At 32.3% G+C, this 12,736-nt stretch overlaps 1 protein-coding gene across 9 annotated transcripts; it reads left to right on the top strand.

Moving 5' to 3' along the window:
* The first annotated feature begins 3 nt into the window (after nt 1–3).
* LOC137810027 (putative amino-acid acetyltransferase NAGS1, chloroplastic) lies at nt 4–11,793 on the top strand. 9 transcript variants are annotated; one of them, XR_016518321.1, is made up of 11 exons: nt 4,349–4,892; nt 5,030–5,117; nt 5,488–5,696; nt 5,815–5,966; nt 6,610–7,030; nt 7,145–7,242; nt 7,368–7,465; nt 8,280–8,391; nt 8,494–8,653; nt 11,143–11,215; nt 11,514–11,793. XR_016518321.1 is itself a non-coding variant. In XM_068611140.2 (10 exons), the coding sequence occupies exons 1-10, from the start codon at nt 124–126 to the stop codon at nt 11,668–11,670; spliced, it is 1,821 nt and encodes a 606-aa protein (XP_068467241.1). In that variant the 5' UTR covers nt 4–123; the 3' UTR covers nt 11,671–11,793. The 9 variants fall into 9 exon arrangements, 8 of the variants coding, with proteins under 8 accessions (XP_068467241.1, XP_090154157.1, XP_068467243.1 ...); XM_068611140.2 differs by lacking the exons at nt 4,349–4,892; nt 7,145–7,242 and adding an exon at nt 4–474; XM_090298031.1 differs by lacking the exons at nt 4,349–4,892; nt 7,145–7,242 and adding an exon at nt 25–474 and having other exon boundaries at nt 5,488–5,676.
* The last annotated feature ends 943 nt before the right edge of the window (nt 11,794–12,736 follow it).

Here is a 12,736-nt window from a genome sequence, read left to right on the forward strand (position 1 = left end):
AAAGCTCTTGGTTACAGTCACGTCACAACACACATAAATTATTAACTAACTACCAAAATCGATTCTCAGTCTCTTCTTCTTGAGATCATATACAAAGGGAAAGGTAGAAGAAGCTCAACAACCATGGCCACCACCACTTCCAAGCCAACCTTATCCGTGCCTTTCCTCTCCCATGCCTCCACTCCTAACTGCCACTTCTTCCATCTTCTATCACCACTCGCAACTGCAACCCTCCCTCGCCGTTCTTGTACTTTCCGGCCACACAACACCAAAACGACTGCGTTTTCGCGGAGAGGCTGCGGCTGTCACCGGAGTCGAGCCGACGAAGACTTCGGCAGTTCGGAAGAAGACGAAGAGTTCGTCAAGGTTCTCAGGGAATCTCAGCCCTACTTTTCGGTGCACAGCGCCAGGGTTTTCGTTTTGCTCGTATCTGCAGAAGTTGTTGCCAGCCCTTGCTTGGATCCTATTCTCAAGGTATCACATCGCCCCTCTCTTCTTCTCACTCTTCTCTCTCTATCCCTGTCAACTCAACAAACCCTTTTCTTTTCTGCAATTGATTCATTATTGAAAATGTCCCCCACAATGCTCACACAAAATATTAATATTTGATTTTGTAAGATATTTTATAGGAAAAAAAACAGAAAAACGAAAAAAAAAATTCAAGTTCAAAACAGTTTTCTTTTTCAACTTTTGATTCTTGAAGTCAACTCTTGTTTATTTTTTCACTTTTCTCTCATCAATGAAAGAAAAAGGACATTATTTTATTTCTCTCTCTCTTATTTTATCCCCCTTTAATCTCTTCGGAAGACGCAGCATAAATATCTAACTCCTTTTAAAAAGTCTTAATCATGGTTAAGATATGAGTAACCATTTGAAACAAATATGTTAAATTATTGGCTTCTTCTTTTTTATAGAAAATTTAAAAAATAAAAAAGATTAGTGTTAGCAAACAAATATTACTCAAACTTTATTAAATAAAAGGTAGTTTCCAGAAAATATTATTGTATCCTAGACTGAGATGGTAGAACCACGTGTCGCATTTGGCATCACACGTTGAAGTGACGTGTCTTTACTAGGAGGGAGGTAAATACGATCTTGAATAAAAAGGTAATCAGAACAATATAAAATTATTTTTATGTCATTTTAATTTAAAAATATATTTAAGTTTACATGCATGACGATCCCTTAGATGCAACTCTACCACCCTGTATTAAATTTTCTTTATTAAAATTATTATTTTTCATTTTATTTGCAGTTAAAGCTGAATAAACATAAATTAAAACTGAATTTATACAAGTAGGTCAGGACAACATAAATGTGGAGAAACCATTATTATCATCAACACTGATATTCTCCTTTCACTTTCAAAATTTCCTTTTTAAAATATGTCTTTGAGAACTTCAATTTATATTCAGTTTAGGTTCATATAGAAAATTTCCTTTTTTTAACTTTATTCGTGTGCTTTACTATTTTCAATAAATGAATTGTAATATTTTTTCACATAAAATTATGAATTGTAATCATTGAAATCAAATACAACAGGAATGTCTATTAATATGTAGGTGTCAGATTAGTGGTCGAGAATGAGTTTGTATGTTTTATTAGCATTTGGACGAAAGTGAAGGAAAGTAGAAAAAAATAAAATTGAGATTCTTTGGATGTACGAAAAGTGAGTTAAAATTAAATGAAAATAAAGAAAAATTTATAGATAGTTAATGTAATTGATGTGACTGGAAAATAAATAAAATTTAATTATATAATTTATTGATTTATTAAAATATCATTTACTGATTTTTTTAAGGTTAATATGTTTTTATAAAAAATAAGTCTCTATTTAATATAAGATATTTATAAGTTGCTATTAATATAATATTTTATTAAATAGATAAGGCATATTATTTTGAAAGTGAAATGTATTATATTACTTTGATAATGGGTAATGCATGTTAGTGTTAATAAAAGAAAATAGAAATAGCAGGAAGAGGGAAAGTTGGTTGTATAAGAAAGGTAACGGAAAATTTGAAGTCTAACCTTTAACGATATATTCACTTTTTGCTCGCAAATTCGCTTCAACACTAAATCAACTCATATCCAAACAATGACTTCATAAGTTATGGTTTACTTTTTTTCATATAGAATTTTTAATACTATCTTTAAAATATATATTAATTTTTTTTTTTAATTTTTAACATAATATTCTTCCTTTTATATATTTAACAATCAATTTTAGATATTATAAAGTCTTTTTTAACTTAATGTTATTAATTATTTCTCATTAATAGAAAGCATTGAGTATATACTACATAAATTAGTTCGAAACTATAAAACAGTGATAATTTTGTATTATTATTAAATCATTTTAAAAAGGAGGGTTGCGAGGAAAATTTATGTGAAAGGGAGTAATTTTAGTCCATTATTATTGAAATGATAATTTTTTGTATTACTTATATAGATAAGTAGGGTATATAGATAAGTCGGCTGAAAGTGACATAATTTTTTTTCTTTTATTCTTATCCCAATTTTATTTTATTTTCGTATTTCCAATTTTCATCGTATTACTATATGTCATATCTATTATTGCGTTCTCTTTCTGTCCTTTTTTCTCGTAAACTATATATAGAATGACAAAGTTTGTTAAGGTTTCACATATATTGGAGGCATTAAATAATGTAGGTAAAATGAATTTCACATTTCTCTTTTGATTGCTGTGACAATTGCATATAATAACCTAACACAAAGTACTTCGATGAATTGCTATACCATGTTCCAATGTTTGACTCAGTTAGTGGTATTGAATCTACAATAAATTTGTTGTCATCTAGTTCGTGGCATTCGATCAATAATAAATTTGCTTTTTATGTTAAATACAATTTACTAAACAGTACCATTTGAATTTCAAATTCGAAAGAATGTGGTAATTAAAGTTTTTAAAACATTTTAGAAATTGTTTTACTAATGTTGTAACAGAACGAAACAATTGAATTTCAATTTATTTTATAGTAACGTAAACAATTGAAATCTTTTCCCCTTGAAAGGATTCCACTTAAATTAAAATTTTAAACAAAATTGTCTAGATTTTAATTAAAATTTTAAACAAAATTGTCTTAGCCCTAGACGTCTTATTATTATAATTAAAATCGTGTAGAAACTACACTATTTTTAAGAAAGTCGTACCACATTAATACAATTTTAAAGAAATAAATCGTGTTACATTAACATATATATATATATATATATATAAAATAATATTTTTCACTCATTAATAATAACTTACTAATATGACCTCTTACATAATTTTTTCGGATTGTGAGAATGACAACATATAAATTTTTTAAAGAAAGACTAAAGATTATTATTATAGGAGATAGTATATTTTTAATATTTAACTTGACTAATAGTATTAGCATTGTTGTTTTGACTAAAAACATACTCACTCCCTCTCATTTCCGCAAGTTTTTTTCACAAATAATAATAAATATACTACCTTTTAAATTGTTTTATTAAATTTATTCATCTTACCTTTTAATAAATGTATTGTTTTGATTCAAACAAAGAAAGTAATTAGTTAAAACATAAATTAGAAAGAAAAAATTAATATTTAAGAAGGAAAGTCCATTTTGAATTTGTTGGAAGTTTAATGCTGTGCGAATTAGGGTGTGAATACGAGCAACTTAAGATGATTTGAATAAAAAGAGATTGAGATTATTTTGATTAAGATAAATAGAGTAGTAGATGTAGAGAAAATTTACGAATTTACAAAAAGTTTATGATTGATGTATGTGTGATTAAAATTATATTTTTTAATTGATAAAAATATAAATTTATAAATTTATTTATATTTAAATTTAAATATTTATAATTATAAATATTTGATAAAAAATTATTTGTATATTAAATAAAAATTTTATTTTTATCTTTATTTTTTATTATTAAAAAGTATATTTATTATTATTATTTATATTTATAATTTAATATATATAATATGATTAATTATGTTATTTTATAATAATTATTTTTTTATAATTTTAATTATATTCTTTATATTTAAATTGTAATCCTATTTTAAATAAAAATAATAATAGTTTGAGTTTAAAATAAAGACTAATGAAGTAAATTATAAATAATTATATATATATATATATATATATATATATATATAACTTTCTTAATAATTCTTACCTAAAACCTAAAACGAGAACAAAGTTTTAAACGTGTAAATGGTTTTGTTTTCAGTGTTTTTTATTATTTATTATTATGTTTTTCGTGTTTCACTCCTGCAGAGTAAATATCTGCATTTCCTCGTTCTAAGGAAGTACTATTTGAGTGAAAAACTTCTGGTAAGTTTTCCATTCGTTTAAATTTGAAAGTCGCGAGACACAGGAATAAAGAAAAAAAAAACGCTTCATGGGAATGAACTAGACCAATAATTTCCGTGGCTTGGCGGCTAAAGTTTGAGAGTTTCTCTGCCACGGCCACCGCGATCACCGGCACGGTGTCGAATCAGTTTCTTCTCAATGGCACGTTCCTTATGCCCATCCCTTCCGAACACTTCCACCTTCTCTGATTTCTGCAAACTATACTCTTCCTCTTACCATTTATGTTTCCACCCACCAAAATCAAACCCGCAATTTAAGGCTCGTTGGAACCCAGAAGCGCGGCCACTTGGTAACCGAAAGAAGGGAAGTTCAAGCAAGCTTACTGCGTTGAGCGAAGGAGCGAATGGTTATGGGAGTGTAGACGCAGAGGCGTATCATGGGTCGGTGGAAGATAAGCAATTCGTGCGATCCTTTCGCGAGGCCTGGCCTTACTTGTGGGCCTATCGTGGCAGCACCTTCGTTGTCATTATTTCTGGAGAAATTGTTTCTAGTCCTTTCCTAGATCCTATTCTCAAGGCACGCATTTCAAATTTTATCTTCACAGAACCATGATTGTTTACTGTTAGCATTGTCTTTGATGCATTAACTATTAGCTATGCCTATATAGTAAGTATGCATTAAACTTAAAGCATGTTTTCTAATTCTGGGCGCAGGATATAGCTTTCCTTCATCACCTAGGAATCCGGTTTGTTCTTGTTCCGGGGACACATGTGCAGATAGACAAGCTTCTGAATGAGAGAGGTTTGTCAAAATAGGATCAGGCTCCTCTAAAGTAAGCAAATTCATTTTAAATGGCAAACTAAGTAATCTTAGTTGTCGACGAACAAACGGTCTTTTGATGTTGAACATACATAAATTACGAATGTGTTCGGATATAATTTAGTGGTTTTCTCATACTAACTTTACCCTTACTTTAGAGGAGCTAAATTTTGTCGAATTAATTGGTTGCTTAGTTTTCTTACACCAGTGGAAATGATTAAATCAGTGTTAATTTTAACCTTGGGTAGTGTTCCCTGCAAAGCCCAATCTATCCCTTTCCCCAAGAAGAGAAAATGGAAAATTGTTAGCTAGAGCAATGTCTCAGTGATTGACCTTATTATTGTATTCGTAGGGTGCCAGCCTAAGTATGTTGGTAGATATAGGATAACTGATGAAGAATCTCTAGAAGCTGCGATGGAAGCCGCTGGGGGAATACGATTGATGATCGAAGCAAAACTTTCTCCTGGACCTTCCATATGCAATATTCGTCGACATGGTGACAATAGTCGATGGCATGAAGTTGGCGTCAGTGTTGCCAGTGGTAACTTTCTTGCAGCCAAGGTTTGAGTTTTGTGATTTGATCACTGCTATACAGTGACGGTGGTCTTTGTGAAATTGTCCCTCCCTATATGTTTTTATTAATGTGTTAGCACATCTTGTTATTTTTATGTTTTGGCAGAGAAGAGGGGTGATTAAAGGAATTGATTTTGGGTCAACTGGGGAAGTTAAAAAAGTAGACGTATCTCGCATGCGTGAGAGACTTGATGGTGGTTGTGTAGTTATTTTAACCAACTTGGGCTACTCCAGCACTGGAGAAGTATTAAATTGCAAGTATGCTTTGAAGCTTTATTCTGATGATTGATTTCTATAATTTAATGTAAACGATTGCTTGCTGAAATACAAACTGTTATCTTAATGTTTATTGTAATTTGTGATTATTCAGTCTCTTTCAAGTATCCATATTCCACCTGAAAATTAAATTCTTCTAGGATTTTTTTTAAGAATTAGACTTGTGAATAGATTTGTAAAAGCAGCCTCGTGAGGATTTTGATAGAAGTAAAAGCAGAAAAGTATTTTGGTTGCTCAAGGAAAAAGTAAGAGGAGTTGAATAGAAGGTTTTATTAAGTGAGATGTGGAGGAGCAAATACTGAGAAATTAATGGTACTGACTTTTTGGCAAGTATTTTTTTTAATGGTACTACTGACTTTTTGGCAAGTATGTCAATCAGAATGCTGCTAGTGTTACCAATGAGTTCTATTCCCCCCCTTATTGTATGTTATTTTGTAATTTGTAGTACTTGGATATGGTCTAATAATGAAACAGAAAATATAATATTAATAAAGAGAAGAAATGGACAGTAAAAACCATGTGTGCATCACCTGCTTCTCTTGCTTGCTGACACATGAGTTGCTAGGCTTGAATCTGACAAAAGCTTGAATCCTGGATATTTATTAATTATTTATTTTTCCTCCAGCACCTATGAAGTCGCAACAGCTTGTGCCTTGGCTATAGGAGCAGACAAGTTGATATGCCTGATAGATGGTCCAATACTTGATGAGAATGGACGCTTAATTCGTTTCTTGCCTCTTCAAGAAGCAGACATGCTAATTCGTAAACGGGCTGAGCAAAGTGAAGCAGCTGCTAACTATGTCAAAGTTGTTGATGAAGAAGGTTTCAACTCTCTTGAATATAACAATTTGAATGGAATAGTCAAATCACCACCTATTGGGCGTTTTACAGAATGGCATAATGCAACCTTCCATAATGGTGTTGGTTTTGAAATTGGAAATGGCTTAGAATCTAGTGAGCAAGGTTTTGCTATTGGAGGTCAAGAGCGGTTAAGTCGAATGCATGGTTACCTGTCAGAGTTGGCTGCTGCCGCTTTTGTTTGCAGAGTGAGTTCACGGATTACCTTATTTTTATTACACGTGCTGTTTTGTGCTTATTTTAAGTCTGTATTGGTATATGGGCAATTGAGAGAATAAAAATATTTCTCAAATCATGACCAGGCCAGGAGTTACATATTGTGTGTACATTTGTTTGTCAACTACATCGTATATGGAAGGATCTCAGAACTTTGACTCTCTTAAAATATTGCTGCTGTAAGGTGGTTGGTTTGGAGTGACTTTCAAAATTCTTTGACAAGTCGTTTCTTGAGAATTGAAATAGTAAATTATGGTTGAAAATTGCAGTTGATGCATGTTGCTAATAATACCAACTGCCATTTGTCAGGGTGGCGTTCAAAGAGTTCACTTGCTGGATGGAACTATTAGTGGAGTTTTGTTGTTGGAATTGTTTAAAAGAGACGGGATGGGAACAATGGTGGCTAGGTAAGCAATCTTCATGAAATCCTCTGAATTAAGTTTTTTTATTCTATGACTGAATTATTTTTTAGGGTTGATAACTGTTTGGTAAGAGAAACAGGTGGTAAGGTATGGTGAGGCCGCAATACAGGCCACATATGTGAGATTCAGGTTTATTTATAACCCCTTATGGGTAGCTGATTATCACATTGCTGTTTGTTGAGATTCTGATTGTATAAGGCTGAAAATACGTGGATTGGATCTGAACTCCATCTCTGAGCATTCTCCCTTTTTCTCTTCTATGAACCATTCGTTAAAAATGATTGGAGGATTAGTTGAAATAACTATGTTAATGTTAAAGAGTACACAAGTTATAAATAGGTGTTACTTGATATATTTATAAGTAGATATGGTCTATTTGGGTAAAGTTCCCCATCAGCAATTCTAGGGAAAAAGGAAGAAAAAGGTAAAATAAGTTTATCCATAAACTAAAACAAGCTTATGCATGAGTTTAGAAATTGATTTTAGAGAAGCTAATATGAGAGAAGTTCTACAAATCAATTTACACATAAGTTAATTTTAGGTTATGGAGAAGTTTATTTAATTTTTACTTCTTACTTTGTTCTCTTAGAAGTGTTTATAGAGAAGTTCATCAAACAGACATATGTTGTATCACTACAAAATTAAATTAATACCAAAGTCTATGATATTCATGCGCTTCCTATGCACTTAGCATTAGACTATCTGCAGCATATTGTTCATGAAGGTATTATGCTAAATAAAGCCTTTTTTTTCCTTTCCATTTATTTCGTTCCCTCATATTTCAATAAAAAATTTGCAGTGACCTTTATGAAGGCACTCGGACAGCAGAGGTGAAAGATATATCTGGAATAAAACAACTTATTCAGCCTTTGGAGGCATCTGGCATATTGGTTAAGCGGACTGATAATGAGGTTTTCCTAGTTATATCTTTTCTTATGTCGTGGATACTGTGGGTTACATTACCGTGGTAATTTATCAAGATTTCTCACAATTTAACCATTGTCTGTTTATAGCTCTTGCAAACATTGGATTCATTCGTTGTTGTGGAAAGAGAAGGTCACATAATTGCTTGTGCTGCCCTTTTTCCTCACTTTGAGGAGAAGTGCGGAGAGGTTGCTTGCATTGCAGTATCTCCTGATTGTCGTGGCCAAGGGCAGGGTGACAAATTGCTTGGTATGCTGTTTCTATTTGTATACTCATTTGATGGTAAACACAAATTGAGACCTCATGAGTTAGTAGAAGTGTAAAGTCCGTGTTATGTATGCCTAAATTATGATCAGGACTGCCAGTAATCATCATTATTTTATATTAACAATTTGGCCTTAGAACTCCTAGGTAAATGTATTATTGGTAGTAATAACTATAGCTAATGAAATCATAACAGGAGCAACGTTTTAATTTAAAGTTGTTTAAACAATGATGCTGGTATCTGTTGCTTGACTTTTGTAAGTTTTTTTATTGTATCTCGAAGGGTCATAGGTTGTGTTATATTTCCTTCTCATGTACACTTTTTTTTATAAAATATATACATAGTGACTAGTGTAACACTCACTAAGTTCTATAAATCTTAAGTTGATAGTAGAGGAGTTACAATCCATTGTCTCTTCCATCAACCATTGTTTAACATTGTTTGTGCCCCTCGACCAGTGCAACCTAACCCAACAAGTTGCATGGTCAAAATCACAGTCACATTCTAACGAGGTTGAGTTCCTTGTCTAGTGTATGAAGCCCACACTACCTCATCCACCCATCGCAACACCATCACACCTGCCTAGAAAGGTTCACTGGCCACTTCTGTTCTTAAATTTGATCTCAACTCCCTCATTCTACTACTCAAACAGGTGTGTCTAGTCTTTCCCGTAGGAAAGGGAAATGGCGGTCTTTCTCTTTATGGCTTTCACAGACCTTGTTTTGGCTATTTTTGCGACTTCTGCTATTACAACTGAGAAACTTAACAAAAGAAATTATCTATCTTGGGTTGACTCTATGGAACTTTGGTTCTTGGGCCTTGCTATGACAATCTACAAAACCCAACGTCCTTTAGAACCTCTTGCTCCTTTTGGAAGAAAACTTGAATCATTTACACATGATATTCCATGTTTGAATGATGCAGCCCAAACATTAGTCTTCCTCAAACAAACCAATCATGATATGGTTTCTTTTATTGCTGAAGCACTAGAGAAAAAACTTGGCAGGTTGTATATGGCGTTGATTCTAGGAACCTTGCACTCAGATTTTAATAATGCTCTTGGCCAACTCTTAACTGGTCATGAAGTCCCCTTAATGGACAACTTGATTACCAAACTTCGTGTTCCCACAAAATAAAAATTGAAAATTCAGCTGGAAATGTTAAAGCTTTTGCAATGATGTCTATTAGAGGTAGAGGTGGTTGTGGAGTCGAAGGAGGTAGAAGTGGTTGTCCTTAGTGTTCTTATTGCAAGAGGCCGAGTCATACTCAAGAAAAAGGCTACTTTCTTCATGGTTTTCTAGAAAAGACAACAAAATCTATCCAAGGCTGAAAATTCTTCTAGAGTTATTATCTACTCCTTGTGTTTCAACAACCAATGTTTCTCAATCAATGGCCACTAAAAGTCCATGGATCCTTGACTTACGTGCTTTTGATCACTTAACTGGTACTTGTTACCTTAGCAGATGGGTCCAAAATTTCTTCTAGAGGAATTTGTCGTGTTAATTTCTCTCCTTCATTGAATCAAAATTTTGTTATATGCATTCTTAAGATGTATCAAACAGCCTTTTTTGGAGAAGGATTATTTTATGAGGACAAGGGAAACAGTTAGGTTTCTAGATAAGGGATTATGGATATTGTGATGTTGATTGGATAGGATATCCTATAGGTAGATGCTCTACTACTGAATATTGTGTATTTATAGGTGAAAATATTAATTTTTGGAAGTGGAAGTAACAAATGTTGTTGTCCGGTCTATTGATGAAGCTGAATATAGAGTTATGACATTAATTACTTGTGAACTTGTATTGATTGAACAATTCCTTCAAGAGTTGCATTGCATAAGCTGAATATAGAGTTATGACATTAATTACTTGTGAACTTATATTGATTAAACAATTCCTTCGAGAGTTGCAATTCTGCCAAACTCAAACGAAATTGTAATGTGATGATAAAGAAAACTTCTCATATTGCTTCCAATCCAGCCTGTCATGAAAAAATTAAACATATAGAAATTGAATGTTACTTTGTTCAAGAGAAGGTGCTGTCCAAGAAGATTTTGACTGAATTTATCATTTTTTGTGATCAATTGGTATATATTTTAACTAAATCCTTGGGAAGATTTGGAATTCAATTTATGTGTTCCATGCTTGCTGCATGCCATCTATACCCTCTAGCTTGAGGGGTAGAGTTAAAACAATGGTGCTTTTATCTATTGCTCAGCTTTTATAAAAAAAAAAATATTTCCTTCCTTTATACATCCGTGGATAGTGTATGACTCACTAAGTTCTCGGGACTCTCAAGTAAAGTGTTAGAAATTTTAAACATGTTTGTGTCAAGATTAAGTGGTGTAGGGTTCAGATTTTGATATTATTGGGCAGCTGTATGATTTTAATCATTGATGGCGGTGCTCTGTAATCATGCGTGCCACATGTTTTCACAAGATTTATTTAATTATACTATAAAATATATGCAGATTATATGGAGATGAAAGCATCGCATCTTGGATTGAATATGCTTTTCCTGCTAACAACACGTACAGCAGATTGGTAAGTAACTCCCTAATACATGTCATGTAAGCCTCGATTGTAATAAATGTCATTTTTCACTTTGGCTTGTCGCATACTCACTGATTCTTAGACACTGCTTATTGTTTGTTATCCTATTTTAGTAATTTAATGTTTAGCATGTCTTTGCATGTTTCTTCTACCAATTCTAAAAACTGTGTTGACAAAAATGTACCTTAGTGGAATTACAAAGTTGATAGGTTAATGGAATTCCTGAAAGAATTAGTTGTGAATTGTGATGCATACAAATTATGGCAATTGATTCCTAACTTTTTGACAGGTTTGTGAGGCGTGGATTTTCAGAATGTTCAATTGATTATATTCCTGAAAAGAAAAGGAGAATGATCAATCTTTCTCGCAATTCTAAGTATTATATGAAGAAACTTCTACCAAATAAAAGTGGAATTACTGTTCGTGTAAAATCTGCTTCAAGTTAGAACTACTTTATGTTGTCTTTAACTTATTGATTGGATGCAATATATTAGGAAATTTTATAGACATAACAATATGGAATCTGGGTTATTAGTATATATCTCAGGCAGGTCGTCCATTTGTAGCATTAAGTTTCTACTTCTTTTTTATCAGCAGAAACAATATATTAGATAAAGGGCATAAGACATACCTATACAAAATTACACAACCAACTTACATGTAAAGAAAGAAATATCTGCCATAAAACATAAATCCTAAACCCTACTTTTCCTGGATAAAACTAAGAAACACTTAACAAAAAGAAAAAAGTAACCATACAAATATACTTTGATCCCTGTATACAGTAAGCGAAAAAGAGACATAAAACCCCTATGTCCAAAGCTATAGCAACTTGAGTACAGCAAACCAAGTGACCACACCTAGCTCAACAAAAACAAGGCTAATCTCATTTAAATATAAAACAGAATATCAAGGAAGACAACATTGACTAGTTGTGTAAATAAATGAATCCATGTAGTCTCTCAACCAAGACTACGCAAAAGAAAGGATCTTGTCTATGATGTTCCTGAATTAAAATCTCATTCATTTTGCATAACTAAATATTCCACAACACAATCATGAGAACTCATCATTTCCCTTTACTTTGGTTCAACTTTTCCTCTAATCTCAACAAAATGGATAAAACCAAATTAAAACGACAAACCCTAGCCACAAATGAAGACATCTTATGTTTTCACACTGCCAACTTTGATGAGAACTTCCTAACAATAGACTCCCAAATCTCCTCTTTTCATTAATTTGCCCCAATAGGACATACCAAGTTAAAAGGTAACTATTTTTATTAAAAAAACAACTCAAAACATCTCAACACGGTTTTGATGACAAAAACATTAAGAGAAGTCTCGCAAAAAAAAATGGTATCAATCACATTTGGGAGCAACGTTATCTTTCCACAATGCACGTGACTTAATCATTACGTGTCCTAACATGCACCCTGAGATTAAGAAATATTGAGCACTAAGCACTTTGTCCAATACAGTAATCTTACAATTTCATTAATTAAAAAAAAAA

The sequence above is a fragment of the Phaseolus vulgaris genome, chromosome 2, assembly GCF_051622355.1.
Source record: "Phaseolus vulgaris cultivar YP4 chromosome 2, ASM5162235v1, whole genome shotgun sequence".
Classification (NCBI taxonomy): Eukaryota; Viridiplantae; Streptophyta; class Magnoliopsida; order Fabales; family Fabaceae; genus Phaseolus; species Phaseolus vulgaris.